Source organism: Hydra viridissima, unplaced genomic scaffold (genome assembly GCF_058129835.1).
Source record: "Hydra viridissima isolate aposymbiotic clone 2 unplaced genomic scaffold, HvirCarnegie_v1 scaffold_5, whole genome shotgun sequence".
Classification (NCBI taxonomy): domain Eukaryota; kingdom Metazoa; phylum Cnidaria; class Hydrozoa; order Anthoathecata; family Hydridae; genus Hydra; species Hydra viridissima.
In genome coordinates, this window is record NW_028324304.1 from 4,079,507 (window position 1) to 4,095,010 (window position 15,504).

General features: G+C 28.7%; 2 protein-coding genes and 1 pseudogene across 2 annotated transcripts; all 3 read right to left on the bottom strand.

Annotated features, from left to right (window-relative positions):
* Window positions 1-1,328: 1,328 nt before the first annotated feature.
* On the bottom strand, window positions 1,329-4,130 carry LOC145189133 (uncharacterized). The gene is made up of 5 exons (XM_090088212.1): window positions 3,950-4,130; window positions 3,617-3,765; window positions 3,153-3,527; window positions 2,602-2,691; window positions 1,329-1,452 (listed from the first exon to the last, which is right to left on the bottom strand). Exons 1-5 carry the CDS (start codon window positions 4,029-4,031, stop codon window positions 1,432-1,434), a joined length of 717 nt encoding a protein of 238 aa, XP_089944338.1. The 5' UTR covers window positions 4,032-4,130; the 3' UTR covers window positions 1,329-1,431.
* Window positions 4,131-5,683: 1,553 nt separating this feature from the next.
* LOC149888080 (uncharacterized) lies at window positions 5,684-6,195 on the bottom strand (annotated as a pseudogene).
* A 1,531-nt stretch (window positions 6,196-7,726) lies between these two features.
* Window positions 7,727-14,541, bottom strand: LOC145188823 (ubiquitin C-terminal hydrolase PSMD14-like). The gene is made up of 11 exons (XM_090088399.1): window positions 14,341-14,541; window positions 12,246-12,317; window positions 11,904-11,916; window positions 11,099-11,205; window positions 10,920-10,990; window positions 9,226-9,376; window positions 8,732-8,839; window positions 8,559-8,633; window positions 8,285-8,410; window positions 7,961-8,023; window positions 7,727-7,870 (listed from the first exon to the last, which is right to left on the bottom strand). Exons 1-11 carry the CDS (start codon window positions 14,389-14,391, stop codon window positions 7,775-7,777), a joined length of 933 nt encoding a protein of 310 aa, XP_089944525.1. The 5' UTR covers window positions 14,392-14,541; the 3' UTR covers window positions 7,727-7,774.
* Window positions 14,542-15,504: the final 963 nt, after the last annotated feature.

Below are 15,504 nucleotides of genomic sequence, written 5' to 3' on the forward strand. Positions count from 1 at the left end.
ATAAGCCAACTATTATCACAACCCTAACTAAATAAAGTTGTGGTAGATAATAACGAGAACCCCGGCTTTTTTTTGTGAGAATTTTACTGAACCCAAGTAAAGCCCAACATTCTCTTCGGTCTAAGACTACCAATAGATAGAGAAGTTATAACTTGTTCCTTGTCCACCATTAAAATAGGAAAAAAATAGTTTTATATCACGTTTTACTGAGTGGTTATCAATAAATTTAGTTAAGATTAGCCTCAGGATTTAACTTCAAGCTAACTCAGCAAACTTGAAAGAGAACCCATTCTTGGTTGGAAAGTGATAGGGAATCAATTGTTTGAAAATAAAATTAAAATTGACTGTGATTAGTAATTAAAATCATTTCATAATTGTCAGTGTTACTTTTATTATTGTTTTTTTTTTTTTTTTGTTTGTTTTTTTTTTGTTTTGCTTTTTTTGTTTAGTTAATAAATTGCGGCATTAAGAACAAAAATTACTTTTTTCGAATTACGGCAAAAAAAATTCAAGCTTTGAAAAATCTTACGGTGTTTAGAAGAAGTGTCTTTTCGAAGAAAATATTTTGGAAAACTTTTAAAGAGGTCCGTTTTAAGTTAAAAAAAAACCGTTGAAGAGTTAAACGAACCATCGTGTTTTGTTCCATTGGAACATAAAATTTAAGTTCGATAATTTTGAAAGTTAACGAATATATTTAGATATACAAAGTTATGAAATTCCATTTATAAAGCATGCGATAACCAACTTTAAGTTGATAAAAAAATACTAATATTATTGTGTAATAAAATCAATGGAATGCTTTTATTGAAGTCATTTAATTCTTTAGCATAAAGTTTTGATAATTTGATAATTTAAGAATTATTTTTTATTTATCTATTTTTTAATTAAATTTAAATGCAAAAAGACTAATCTATTGCTTACGGTAAATTCCTGGGCCCTCAGGTTGAACGGAGGCCCGCTGGTTGAAGCTGTATCAAACCATTGGCTTGTTTTGCAGCCTCTTCACTTATAACGTAACTTGAGAAAATAGGCTTCCTCTGAAGTTATTTTGTATTTGAAGATGCAACTTGAGATGATAAAGTTTCTTTCAAAATTTTTAATTATTTATCCTAACTTTTCCAGAGTTTCGTTGTATAATTTAAGTGTCACCACGTTATAGTTAAGTTGCAAAAGTACCTTCCCCTACACACTCCCCTCCTTTTTAAAAATTACCTTTATTTTGAGCTATTTGTGAATGTAGGGAGCTAACATTTCGGAAGCATGTGGATGGGGATTAGTGAGTCTGATTTTTAAAAATTTTGTATGGGCGACCAATAAGGTCAATCATATGGGATTAAAGCCTTAAACTTTCAGAAAAACTTCTTTTTTCTTCAAAGTATTTTAAAATTAAAGATATTTTCTTTCGAAATTTATAATCAGAATCCTCTTCATTTAAGCTGATTTTCCTGACACCTAATAAAAAGAAGAGAAAACTATTTATAAAATACGATCAAGGCGCTGATAAATCAAATATACTTAATAATATATGTACGACCCATTTATAGATACATACATCATTTACAGATGACACACAATTATTTACAGAACACGTATTATTATTTATAATGAGATAAAATGTTTTTAAACATGGTTTAATTTTAAAAAATTTACATTGGATATCTTCACGTTTTAAAATATGATAAGAGAACTAAGCCTAATTGCTTTTCAAAAATACTCCTAAAAACTTTATACCATATTAGAGGAACTTAGTTTTAACTAAATTTAAATAGCCAATGTAACTTAAACACCAAATTGATTGCAAGTAGAGTGAAATCAACCATTTTTATATTTGAATTATATTCAACATAGATGCAACTAGTTTTATCACCCAATTAAATAAAGAACCATTTTTATCACCCAATCAAATAAAGACGCTTAATGTAAAACTTTACTGACGTATTAAAACTTTTAACGCTTATGTAACAACAAATACAATAATGCGCTTGATAAATTCCGTTAACATATAACATCATAACATATTACATACGGCATACGACAACGACATGCAACTTTACATATTACATACGTAAAAATTTAGAACTTTTTTTTTGGCTTAGGTTAAAGTTAAGTTAAAAGTGTTATAAAGAATTTATAAGAATTTTCTGTCTCAAAAAGCTGTGAATTATCTGCTCACTTCAAATTTTCTCTTGTAAATGCTTATCAATTTTGAGTTATTGCAAACGTTTTATAGCTGGTGGTTGCAATTAAAACCCGATGATTTTTACATGCAATTACTTGATAACAAGGGTTTGAAGTATATTTATTATATATAATAATTTTTATAAAAATTTTTATTCTTTTAGTCAAATTTCTGAACTTATGACTGACTTTTAAAATTTTTTTAAGTTTCATAACTTTATTACATTTTTTATTTTGAAAAATTAAAAATATATGAAGCTCAAAGCAACTGAATTGAAGAAATAAGTTATTATTTTTATTTGCTTGAAACTATGATAATGAAAACATACTTCAAAAAAAGTAAATACTATTTACTTCAAGTAAATAGTTGCATTTAAAATATTTTGTGGATCAACTTTATTATAAAAAAATTTCCCTGCTTACCTTATTTGGTGGTGTTTTAGAGCTTGCACATTGATACGTAATAGTAATATTTTCTTCTGATTCGTTGTTTATGAAACATGAAGGTGCACTCTACAAAAAAATGGTTGTTCACCAATTACGTTTTTAGAACTTATTTTGGTATCTTTTTTTAAAGTTCCTTAAAGAATTGTTAAGAACAAGATCGCTCTAACTTTTAATTTGCATTTGCATTCATAATCATCAGATGAACACATAATCTCTCTAGTGTAGGAACAACAGGAAAAGTTTTTTTAACAGGAAAAGCAGGTTTAGTTTTTAACAGGAAAAGCAGGTTTAGTTTTTTAACAGGAAAAGCAGGTTTAGTTTTTTAACAGGAAAAGCAGGTTTAGTTAAAAACAATTTAAACCAGAGAGAAACTTAGATATTTTTTTTGTGTTTGAGATTTTTGTGATGTAAAAGCTTGTTTTTCCAATTTATACCTCATAAAAAAGGTCCAGAAAATACTTAACCTAAAAAAACTCGAATTAAATAAGTTTTGAAATAATTTTAGCTTTATTCAAAGTTGTAAATACCTTTTCCTTTCCTAAATCTTTTTCTTCCTTCAATTGTCTCAAACATTGCTTTGTTACCATTATTGGTGTCAATCCTGAGCGATGTTTTCCGTTAAAGAGAACTTGGTTTGCAAATATCATTTCTGAACTATCATTGCAGCTCAATTTTATTTGACTTCCGATCTTCAAGCCAAATTTTTTCGTTTCATCCTCTTCTTCGTCTGTGTTCTTTAATCCCCAGGCAGGTGACCCGGCAGGTTTAGTATCGTAACAGTTGTATAAAATATTGATCTTATCTCCACTTTCAATTTTGCTGCCAGGTAGAGTCAGCACGCAGGTGGTTCCGAGATGATTCAACTTGTTTTTGTTTTTTTTATCTTTTAAATCGTTCAAGTTCTAAATTTTATGGTCAAAATTTATCTTGATACGGATTTTGAAAACGGTTTAAACATGCAAAATAATGTACGACTGAAATAACAAATTACCTTCTGACATTGAAGCTCACAATCCAATTTAGCTTTTTCTTGTAGCGGAGCAGAGAGTGGTTTATAATTTATCGTAATCCCACCGATTCTTATGTAACCTCCTGTGTATTCTTCACAGCGGACTGTCACGGGAAGATTTGTAGCTTTAGCTACAAGAAAATGGAGAATTATTTTTCTTTATGAAGCAAATGGAGATAATTTTAAAATGACAATATTCTTGAAATCAGATTATCGTGTATGAACATTTATGCTTCTATAACTTCGCACTTTTACAATTTTGTATTAAAAAACACTATTTGTGCTAATGAAAGAATTCGTTTTGGACTCGCTCACCGATCTTTCCTTGGAATAGGAGAGGAGCACTACCACTTGATGCACTCGAAAAAAATTCAAAAAAAAGCAGAAAAAACAACATTCCCGCAGATTTTATTCCAAACTTTTTTAATGAATAAGTTAATGATTTTTGCCTAAATAATTTTATTTATTTTACTATTTTACAATCAAACTATTTTTTTGAAACGACTCATACGAAACAACAAATGATTAAGTTCTTTGTTTACTCGATTATCTTCAGTTGTTATGACGATAGGTATTTATAGTAAAGAAATGTAAATCGTCAAAATACAAAGAATAAAAATAATATAAACGTAAATTAGCATAAGTTTGAAATTACTTATGAGAAATCTTTAGTTTAAATTTTGATAATTTATTATTTTAATGCTAATAGAAAAGTATTGATACTAATTAAGGGTCTGCGTATCGTTTCATTTCCAATATGATAGCAGAATATCATTCCGATATGATAGCGGAAAAAATAACGACAAAAAATCGGTTAAAAAAAATTTTATTCGGTATTGTAGTTAGTTTAAATTTCGGTATATACCGGAACTCTCGTCAATCTTTTTTTATCGGCAACACTTTTTTTCCGCTATCATATCGGAATAATAACGATACAGAAATGAAACGATACGCAGACTCTTAATACTAATACGATATTTATAAGCTATCTAATAACTTTTTTGGCTTCGTCTTTTAACCCTCAAAAAAAAAAGCTTCAAATTTATGCTAAAAACACGGTATCATGACACAAATATTTTACTTCTGAAAACACTTTATTTATAAAAACATTCTATTATTTATTACAAAAACACGGTATATGTAAAAAGCTGTTCTGAAATTAAAAAAGAACGAACGAAGTTTTCCGCTCGTATTTTACAGATTTCATTAAATTTACATGTTTTAGAAGTTATATTACTAAAGTCTCCAAATTGAACGCTGAGCATTAAGGACTGATGAGACACCCAAATTTGGAAAGTCTAAAATCAACTAAGTCAAAAATAGTAACGAATCAAAAATGTTTCTAAACCAAAGACCCTTTTTCTGATTAGAAAAATCAATATTATAAAAAAGCTATAGTAAAGGACGGATGATGAATAACCTCTCGGAACTGTGTGTACAGAAGTTTTTTCTAAGTTTTTGAAAATAATTATTTCATGAGTTCACTCATCTAAAAACAGAAACTCGAAAAATACTTCGGTTTTGAATTTCATGCTTACACCATCGGGGTAAGTTGGCATACCATCGGGGTAAGTTGGCATACCATCGGGGTAAGTTGGCATACCATCGGGGTAAGTTGGCGTACCATCGGGGTAATTTGGCATGCCATCGGGGTAAGTTGGCATGAATTCATGAACCTAAAGGTTTAATGCATTGAACCCAGGTTCCCTCAGGTTTATTTTTAGAAAAGGTACCAATACAAACCAAACGAAAACACTCATCATCAAAGTTATTTTCATGATTCAGAATTTAACATTAGGTACATGTTTCTTTTACTTGTTAGCTTTTTACTCATCTCAATTTTAAACTTATCAATCTTTTTTTATTCTTTTTCTCTTCCAAATCAAACTTTTTATTTTTTACAGAGTTTTTTCTTTTTTTAAAGTACTCATATTCGGTGAACCTTTTAATATTGATGTGTTATTCCCTTTTCTTACCCTATTAAATATCGCAATATGGCTCTAAACCCTTTGAGCATTTAACTTCTGGCTCGTCATTCTCTAATATTGTTTAGTCAGTACGAGAAACATTATTTACATTTAACACTAAACTTTCCATAGTAGGGCCTGGTTCTGGATTAAGTCTATTGGTTTTATATGCAGGCATAAAATCATGTTCACTGAAAATGTTAAATTTAAAGGAAAAATTCCTGTTTTTTTAAACCTAGCTGTGATATTGTTTGAGGTCCAAGCCAGTGGAAAAGAATTACTTACAATGTTTGGTACATTGTAAATAGTGATTGTTTAACCTGGGTACATTGTCATCCATGCATCGAAAGCTGTGTTTGTGTACTTTTTAAAAAGATTAATACACTGCGATCTCGGGGCTGCATTTTGTGGCGGTAATGAGGTGGAAATGATCAAACTGATGCACCATTTTCTTTGAGAAAGGTGCATCAGTTTGTCTAAAGCTTCTATTAAGAGGTGGGAATCATAATTGTCTGATAGTAAAAAAGCAGGTCTTTCTTTTGAGCTTCTAGTATGTTTGACAAAATGATGGAAAAACTGTAAAAACTTCAGTCATCCAACCAAATGGGTTTACAGCGCCTGCACTTCCATTTAAAAAATACTCTAAATTTCACTCATAGAAATATAAAAAAGGTGGAATAGAATTCCCACTGGCAGAGACAGCAATTGCAAAACACGTGCTTGACTTGTTGCTTCAGGTTTTCTTATTTAGAATTTTTTGTGTCTTTTGAGGTAAGCAGTGAGCCAGTCTTCTCGTGCTGCTTCATTTTTACTTTAATTCTGTTGCATTTTGATTTATTAGCTTTTCCATAATGGAAAGCTAGTTTCCTCACTTCTTTAAGAGAAAGTCCATAATAAAATGTCAGAATTTTTGTGAAAGCGCTAAAAGATTTTTTTAAAATCATTTGAAGATATAAACAAATCCACAAACATATTAGAGCATCAAAAATGTCAAACATACCCGTTATAAATATATGTAATCTGTGACATTTTTGCTGTATCGGGACAGGCTTCTTGCAGAAATATTAAAGCCTTTTGTTGCCTTTCAAATAGACCTTTCTTCTGTTAAAATTGTATTTATAGCATTTTTTATATATATGATGTTTTAAACGAGTTTTATTCGAAGGAAAAAATTTTTGAGGAGTTATGCCCCGTCTTTTTTTTAAAATAATTTTGTATGTCTGTAGATTTTCAGTTTTATAAAGCTTTAGTGAATTACGGCCAATGTGAATAGAGGTAAATTGGCACATGTTGCCAATTAGCCCCGCTATTATTGTGCCAACTGACCCGAAAAGCTATTTGCTTAAAAAATGGCCTAAGGATCCCCCAAAGCGCGAAATACTGAATATCACAAAATATGATAGGTTACAATGAACCATAATACATTGTATTTATTCGAGTTTACTTGTAGCTAATGGTATTACTTTTTAAAATTGAAAAATCAACAGTTACAAAATTATTAAAAAAGAAAAAAAATCGCTAAAACTTCAATGCGGGTGCGCTAATTTCCCTGATGTTATACTGAAGGTGAATTAGTTAAGTAGGACGGTTCGATGTGAATTCTAAAATTTTCTGGCGGAAAACTCGTAAGTTAAACGCAGTGCGCCAACTTACCCCTGTAGCCAACTGGCCCTGGTCTCCCCTAACATTAATTACTAACAACTTTGGTAATATCTAATGTTTTTTTGCATAAATATATTTTATATTTTTAAACAGGACTGTTAATTGCTTTTTTTATTTAAAAAGAAAATTTTTTTTACATAAACATCTTCATTCGTATTTTCGTTTCCTTTTGTTAATTTTTTATTTGCAACTTTCAAAACAGATGATAAAGCCAATATATAATATATAATACCTATATTCTAATATAGATAAATACTTTTTTTTAAATAAAAAAAAAAAAATACAATTTCAATTGATGGGATTATGCAAATTAAAATTTATCTAAAAATTTTTTTTTCTCTAACTTTCAACATTATTTCTCACTGGTAACATTAAACTTTTAAAAGATATTTATAAAGACCGCTCATTCTTTTTGCGAAAATCGGGTATAATTGCAGATTTCATTATAACAAAAAATTAGAACTTTTACGTTAAATACAATTCGAAGATAAACACGATTACATATTTCTAACTAAAAGCTAATAGAATCCAGCATGGCACCAAGACTTTGTAAAATATTAGAAGACATTACATGACTAACGCTCTCTTCTAAATGACGCTTCGGATCCTAAAACGGCAAATAAAACATAAAATAAATAATAGAGAGCAAAAAAAAAAAAAACACTTGAACTAGCACAACAACAAAAAAATAAGTTACCTGTTTGCCGACATTTTTAATAGCCAATTGTTCAGGAGTCATAGAATCTTCATCTTCTAAAGCCTAAAACAGAGTATTTAAATCTTACTAAATAGCTGCATTTGCGGAGAGCGAATTTGCGGAGCAACAGATAATAATAAAGCCAACTTTAGTATGATCTGATGCTTTAATTAATTTGCTCAAATTTTCCTGTTTCCTTAACCTCAATTTTAAATGGTAAACCTGACAGTTATTTTATTCTTCTTCTTTAAAGACTATTAAAACCAGGAAGAAACTAGGTAATTGTTTGATCAAAGGAAAAATGATTTCTAAATAACAAATTACTTTATTATAACTTTTGGTCAAATCAAGCATCATTTTTACAGTTTCTTCGTTTGATTGACAATGATGGTGATAGTCTTTAAGCTTCAGACCATCCATCCATGTTTTCTTATGAAGGTTAAGCAGCATCTAAATGTAAAGCTAAAAATATAAATTCAATACTTAGAAATATTTATTGATCATTTTAACTTGAAATCTAACCCCTCGTGTCAGTCGAATACTTAAATACTTTGTAAATGAACAAATTTTCATACTTAAAAATAAAAATAAAAAATACCTTTTGTTCAAGATCATTTTTTCTATAATTTATTGAAATACTATAATAATGTCTGTTTAAACCATGTATCAAAGCCTGAAAAAAAAATTTTTTTCATAAGAATTATTTAAAAGAGTAGAACTGAATATGAACTAACAAATATTCTTTTAACAGCATCTAACACTCAAACATACCTGTATGGATGGCTTTTGTAAGTGACCTAGATTAGATGTAGTTTGTCTTGGTTCAGGACCAAGCACCATCACATTTGGATTGATGAGACGGAATGCATCAATCACAACCTGTTAAAAGTAATAACATCTTTCATTATACTTAGCACAAGAAACTCAATTTTAGCTGCTATTAACTAAGTAAATTTAAATAGTTCCTTTAACTGAATAAAACAGTTGGTTTAAATATGTATCATATTATGTAAATATGATTGATTTAGCAATCAACAAATAAATACATATTAGTATTTTGACAAATTTTATTTCTAAGAGTAAATGAAAGACTTCAGTGAAAACAGATAAAATGCTTAAGCTACCAGAAAGCTTTAAGAAAATTGATACAACTTATTTCATGAAACAAAACTGTTAACTATAATCTGACTGGTAAACTGTTTAAAGCAAAAAGGAATCAAATGTTGGAGCTCATTTGGCCATAAATCATTTAACCATAAACTAACCTTTCCTTTGACACTTTGTATTGGGTCAACAACAACAGCAACTGCTCTCTCAGATAGAGCTTCAAAGCTTTGTTGTGTATTTATATCAACTCCAGAAAGCCAACATCCAAAGCCAGGATGTGAGTGGTACCAACCAACAACCATTTCTGGTCTATAAATAAATAGATAAAATACATAAAAATACTGAAAAATACTGTTTAAGACTTTTTTTTAAAAAAAAAAAATCACAAGTTGAAACAGATTTTTAAACCACTCAACAATTTTCATAAGTTAAGTTTTTCCTAAAATATTACATGATGAAAATGCATAAATACTTCTTCATATTACATAAGACACACTTTTATTGGGTGGAACAGGTAAATTGAGACAAATTTTAAAATCATTTTATTTTTTAACTATCTAAGCTCTTTACTTGAAATTTTAGATGATTCTTACTTATAAACTGTTAATTAATTTTCAATGTTTCTAATTTGGTTAGCACACCATTATCAGCAACTTTGGGCAATTTTCCCTTGATTTCTTTCATAATGCCTTGTAAAAAATTTTATCAAATTCTTTTATCTTTGCTTTAATGCGCAACACCAACTGCCTTTCGGTATGAGTCATCCATCCTCCTTCATAAATTTCATGAGCTGAACATCCCCCAAATTTTTCAATTGGTCTTGCTTAAGGATAGGGATGGTGGGTTTGTTATGGGTACATAATTGATGTTAACATCTAACCAGCATAAAACCTTCATAGTTTAATGTGCGCTTGCCAAATCTAGCCAAAATAGAAATTTTCCATCACTGTGAAATAAAAGACTAAATTTTTACCAAGCATTCTTCAAGAATGTTCTGATTTATTGCTGGAGCATTGACTGATCGCACAAATACCTCAGCAAACCCCCTTTCAGATATCACTATCTATACAACCATATGCTTCAGATATTTCTCTATATCTTTGTATCTTTCTTTATCTGGACACGTATCTATATTACCTGAGTAAAATCCATCCTTACCGAGTATTCTATCACAATAGAATGTGAAATACTTTTCATTATCCAACACTATCATATTATCTGAACCACATAGATGATTTATCAGCTTTCAATTTTGTTTTTTTGACTTTTGAGCTAATTTTTCATTGTATTTAAGTTTTTTTTCACGTGTTTTTATAATGAACATCTGCTTGAGCTAGTTGACAATGCATGGTTGTGAGTTGATAAAAATTCTCAGGCCCGTTTATGCAAACTTACACCAATCTAATTTTTTGCAACTTTTCAAAATACCTCATTTCTTATCATTCCACATCTTTGATTGAAAACCTTTATGTAGTTGTTTAATATCTTTACCTTCCCTGCATCTCTTGATATTATTGTATATAGTAGCTCTTGTGTAACTTTCTTAATTAAAATGATTTATCACAATAGCATCCGTATCATGTGGATTTCTCACAAAGGAAGTTTTTGTTTTTTCTTAAAATCGCTCTTTCTTGAAAATTAAGATATATTTTTGATTGGAATATCTTAGATAGTATTCCTAACTCATTGATGCATGACTTAAGTAATTACAAATAAACCCACATAATTTCAGTGTGGCAAAGAAACCTTAACTTTTGTCTCAATCTACCTGTTCCACCCATTATGACATTCATCATGCAAGACAATTTATTTATAACATTATTTAAGCCTCAAAATGTTAACTTTAATCAACCTTCCTGTTTGCTTCAGCATATCTAACATTTTGGCTTGGAAAACTGGATCAACAGCTTCAACACTCACCCCCTAACAATACATAAAAAGCAATCAGAATCTTAAAAGACAAGAACATTCATTTCAAGAATTTGCAACAAGAGTTTTCTTTCTTTATCACACAATTTTGTAGCAACTTACTGTTCCTGATTGTGGCATTGCAAAAACATCTATGACACGGACTGTGTAGTCGTCAACAAATTCACCTAACATCAGACCCATGACTTCCATTGGTACACCTGCTCGACCTAATACATAAATATAGCTAGGTCTTATTAACCAGTATACTCTTAGGCTATATTTTATTATATTGATATAGTAAGATTTTTTAAACAATATAGAATATTTCTTATTACAAATCTAACATATGAAGCCAACTTACAGGAATGTTATCCAATCTTTTGTTTATCAACTGAGTTAAAGTTTATAAAAAAAAAAACTGAGATTCTATTACATCTTTTTTAAAAGTTAAGTGTTATCGTTGCCTCATTTAGCCAGAGTTTGAAATAAGATATTCTATTTGAGATGAACTTGAAACGAGAATGAATTGATAATACTTTACTGAAAGTAAGTAATAAATGAAACCTTATGATGAAAGTTACATGACCAATTTTCTTTATAGTGTTTTTTTAACATTCAGAGTCTGAGAAAAGTGTGATGCTAATCATGGTTGTTCATGAAAGAGCAAAGTTTAGATTATTAATCGAGATTATTAATTGAGATTATTAATCGAGATTAAGAAAAACATTTTAAAACTTTAATCTAACAAACTGTACAAAAAAAATTTAAATAGCCTTTTTCATGGTATATTTATTCTTTTAAAACAACACTAAATATCTATAACTTTACAAACTTACTTATTGTTAATATCTTCAGAATGCATCAAAATAAAATACTTACTTTAACAACATGAAATTTTTTTAACATAAAATAATTTCAAACATACCATGCTTCAGCATCTGTAAACGAAGAAAAAAAGTTTTGTTTAATTTTCAATATAACATTATAACCATTTATTTTAAACTATTTTTCTTACTATGACAAATGTGTTATTTAACTTTAAATAAAAAACAATTGAATAATGTCCTAGCTCTCATGAACTATTGTCCTTATTTTCCTTTAAATTTCAGACTTTATTTTTCTGTGGTCAATATGAAACCTAATAAAATATATTTCAAGGAAATTCTTTAGAAAATGAAAATTTTTTTCTTTGTTACACAGCAATATTTATATACTTTTATTATGTTCCAGAAATTGTTGGCTTTAAGTAGAAATAAAATAAGTAAACCTTAAGAAGAGCAAGAGAAGATATATAAACTTGTTCAGCTGTATCAACAGTTGCTGCATCTGAATTTCCATTCTATGAAAAAGTAATCTGATTTTAATGTTGCGTCTCCGTATTTTTAAGGTAAAATAATTTTTTTTAAAAATATCAATTAGTATAGTTTCACTACAAATTACACATATTGTTTAGTCAAAAAATTTGATCAATATAAGTATGCTATATATTACTGATACATAAGTAATAACATGGAATTGTATTATATACTTGTTACAATATACCTCTTTGCTAGGCACTTATGATATTTTCAGAAAGATATACACATTAAGATTTTTTGTTTAAAGCTTATTTAAAGTTTTACTGGCGGGTGTTCTTGGTGTTTGAGATTCATGTAATGCTTCAATTTAGTATATCATAGTAAAAAAGAAAATTTCCAGGAAATTACCAGTAATTTAAAAAAAAAATCATTAAATTCCAAACATAAAAAAAAAAAAAAAAAAAAAAAAGACAGTAAAACAATTGTAACTTAGTAAATATATGTAGTATGGATGATAAAGGCCTATCTGATGTAGTATGGATGATAAAGGCCTATCTGATGTAGTATGTAGTATGGATGATAAAGGCCTATCTGATGTAGTATGTAGTATGGATGATAAAGGCCTATCTGATGTAGTATGTAGTATGGATGATAAAGGCCTATCTGATGTAGTATGTAGTATGGATGATAAAGGCCTATCTGATCATTAAAAAAAACTTATTAAAAAATAAAAAGATATTGACCTAATTTTTAAGTTTATTTCTTCAAGTGTTTGTTGTTCTTAAATAAATTTTACAAAAACATAGAATTATATTTTAAAATGTTAGCGAACACAATAGTAAGAGAAAAAATGATAATAAATTTAAATTAGCACAACAATAATAATCAGCAAAACAGATTTTTTTTAAAAAAAAAAAAGTCCCACATGCTCTTTTAAAAGCTATGCATCTCTTTTAAACCTACTTATGAATATCATTTGCATCTTGAGTGGATGCAAATCTACTGATTTAGGTAGCCAGAGCTTTTTAGAAAAACTATTTCATTTTCTTTCATCCTAACTTTGATTGTGCAAAACTGTGTGAGCAGGAGCCATTTTTAGTTGCTGTTCTTTCTGTCTCTATAAAAGTATTTTTTGATTTAACCTGTATAGATATTACACAAAACTATTTCACTAAAATTAAAACAGCTACAAATACCAACAATCTCATTATGCAACCTTGGTACAAAAAAGTTATTATACTTTTTAAATTTAAATCTTTTAACAAGAACTTTACTTATTTCTATTTGCTAGTGGCTGTCTAAAGATTAATGTTTTTCCAAAATAAAATGTTTCTAACGGCAGTTAAAGAACACATTTTTCACTGTTTTCATAAAAGATTTTGGTAAGTTCACAATAATTTGACTTTGTTTAGTTTTTACTAAACAGTAGTATAAAAGTATTCTTGCATCCCATACAGTTTTGTGACCTTGAGGATTCTGGATGCAATTGGTTGTCACCTGTTGGTTGCCACCTGTTGTTTAAAATATTTTTATAGTATTTCTAATGCTGTTTCTAATTTCTGATCCTGTAGTCATCATTCATACCTACTACCTGCTACTTTGCTACTTTATACCTACTAACTGCCACTGTAGACTCAAAAAATATCATAGATAAGAACTAATCATTAGCAACTTTATGCAACCTTTTACGGTTATGATCAAAATACAGTCATTTGATAAAATAGTTATGAATAGTTTGTTTGATAATCAGTTTAAAACTTTGTAAGCTTATTTTGAAGTTATTTTGTAACATTTTCTGCTATTTTTTTTTTAAATATGTATGCACTTGATAAAGGTGAATTAGTAAAAAAAGTAATTATCTAGTGAAGTTGTTAGTGAAATATATTAGCTGTAGAGAAATATTTTTCTTCTCGAGCAAAGAAAATAAAAAGGTTTTTATAAACTACAGTTACTAAAACTATAGTTAGGTAATTTTTTATGTTTTGAAATATGGAATTGATAAAACAACCTTAATGCACCCAATTTTTTTTGAAAGCTGTTTAAATATTTAAAAGTAATACGAACCTGCCCCATACCACCTAAAGACCCAGAACCAAGCCTTAGAATTCTATCCATGGAATATTTTTTAAAGTTGCAGCTCCTTTAAAGCGTTTCTTGATATAAACAGCATTAAATTGAGACAACGTTAGTTTTCAATATATGCTTAGTCAATATCGCGCTCTCTATCCTTTTCTAACTTGCTTCGTTTTGGTGAGAGGGGGGAACACCACCGTAAAAAATAAATAATTTTATAGTTTATGTAATAACGTTAAGAAATGTATGAACTTTTCACCATTAAAGGACGGAGGGGAATTTTTTTTCTCCCATAATAATGGCTTTTACATGCCGCAACACTAATAGTGTCTATTCAAACTGTCACATTGTTTGTTATGTAAAAAAAATTACAATACTGACACAAGATCATACTTATTTATAAAATTTGTTATTAATGATTTTTACTTATTAAAAAAATATATATAATTTTTTTAGATTATATATATTATAATGGGTTGAATCGTATTTTATGTACGTAAACTAAAACAGTAAAAAGCGCAACTTTTTCATTACCTGATAAAAAGTAATTAAAAAGTTCTTTTGTTTTCGGATTATTTTTAAACAAAAGAGCTTGCATAATTAAGAATTTCACAAAATTTTAAATTTTATTTTAAAGAAAAGTTTTAAATTGAAAATATTTGTAAAATGGAAATAAATGTCTTTTATTTAAAAAACTGTAAAATGCCAAGACCTCAAGCATCTCGTATTATTGTTCCAGATAATGAGTTAGGTTCATTATCTTTTTAATATACAATCTTACAACATTAGATCGTCTTTTATCAGACCTAATGGCTAAGGTCAAATGAGGCTGGCCTAGACCGGTGTGCTTGTATTAAACTAATGCTTTTCTTTTTTTTTTTCTCGCCCGCTCTTCAAAAGGGAGGCAAACTCAGGGTCGACGTTTTTCTGGGTTTTCCCTGGAGAGGAGTGAGCAGTTTGCAAGGCAGTTGCTGGAGGACTTAAAACACTATAATACCTCGTCTTTTATTAGATGAAAGTTTGGTCGCAAACAAGGCTTTAACTTTAAATGAATTTCTTAAACTAGTCATATTAACTTACCTAGTTTGAATAAATTAAAAAAAAAAAAAAGAAAAAAAAAAAAGATAAAATTTAAGAAAACGATAATGAAGAACT

Excerpts from the sequence above, each read along its gene's own strand:
- LOC145189133 (XM_090088212.1), bottom strand. The coding sequence starts at position 4,031 with ATGTTGTTTTTTCTGCTTTTTTTTGAATTTTTTTCGAGTGCATCAAGT. Across the intron at positions 2,692-3,152 it reads AAGATTTAGGAAAGGAAAAG|AGTGCACCTTCATGTTTCAT; the intron begins GTATTTACAACT and ends ATTTTTTTGTAG. Across the intron at positions 1,453-2,601 it reads CTAAAACACCACCAAATAAG|GTGTCAGGAAAATCAGCTTA; the intron begins GTAAGCAGGGAA and ends TCTTTTTATTAG.
- LOC145188823 (XM_090088399.1), bottom strand. The coding sequence starts at position 14,391 with ATGGATAGAATTCTAAGGCTTGGTTCTGGGTCTTTAGGTGGTATGGGG. Across the intron at positions 10,991-11,098 it reads CAATGCCACAATCAGGAACA|GGGGTGAGTGTTGAAGCTGT; the intron begins GTAAGTTGCTAC and ends ATGTATTGTTAG. Across the intron at positions 9,377-10,919 it reads ATGCTGAAGCAAACAGGAAG|ACCAGAAATGGTTGTTGGTT; the intron begins GTTGATTAAAGT and ends ATTTATTTATAG.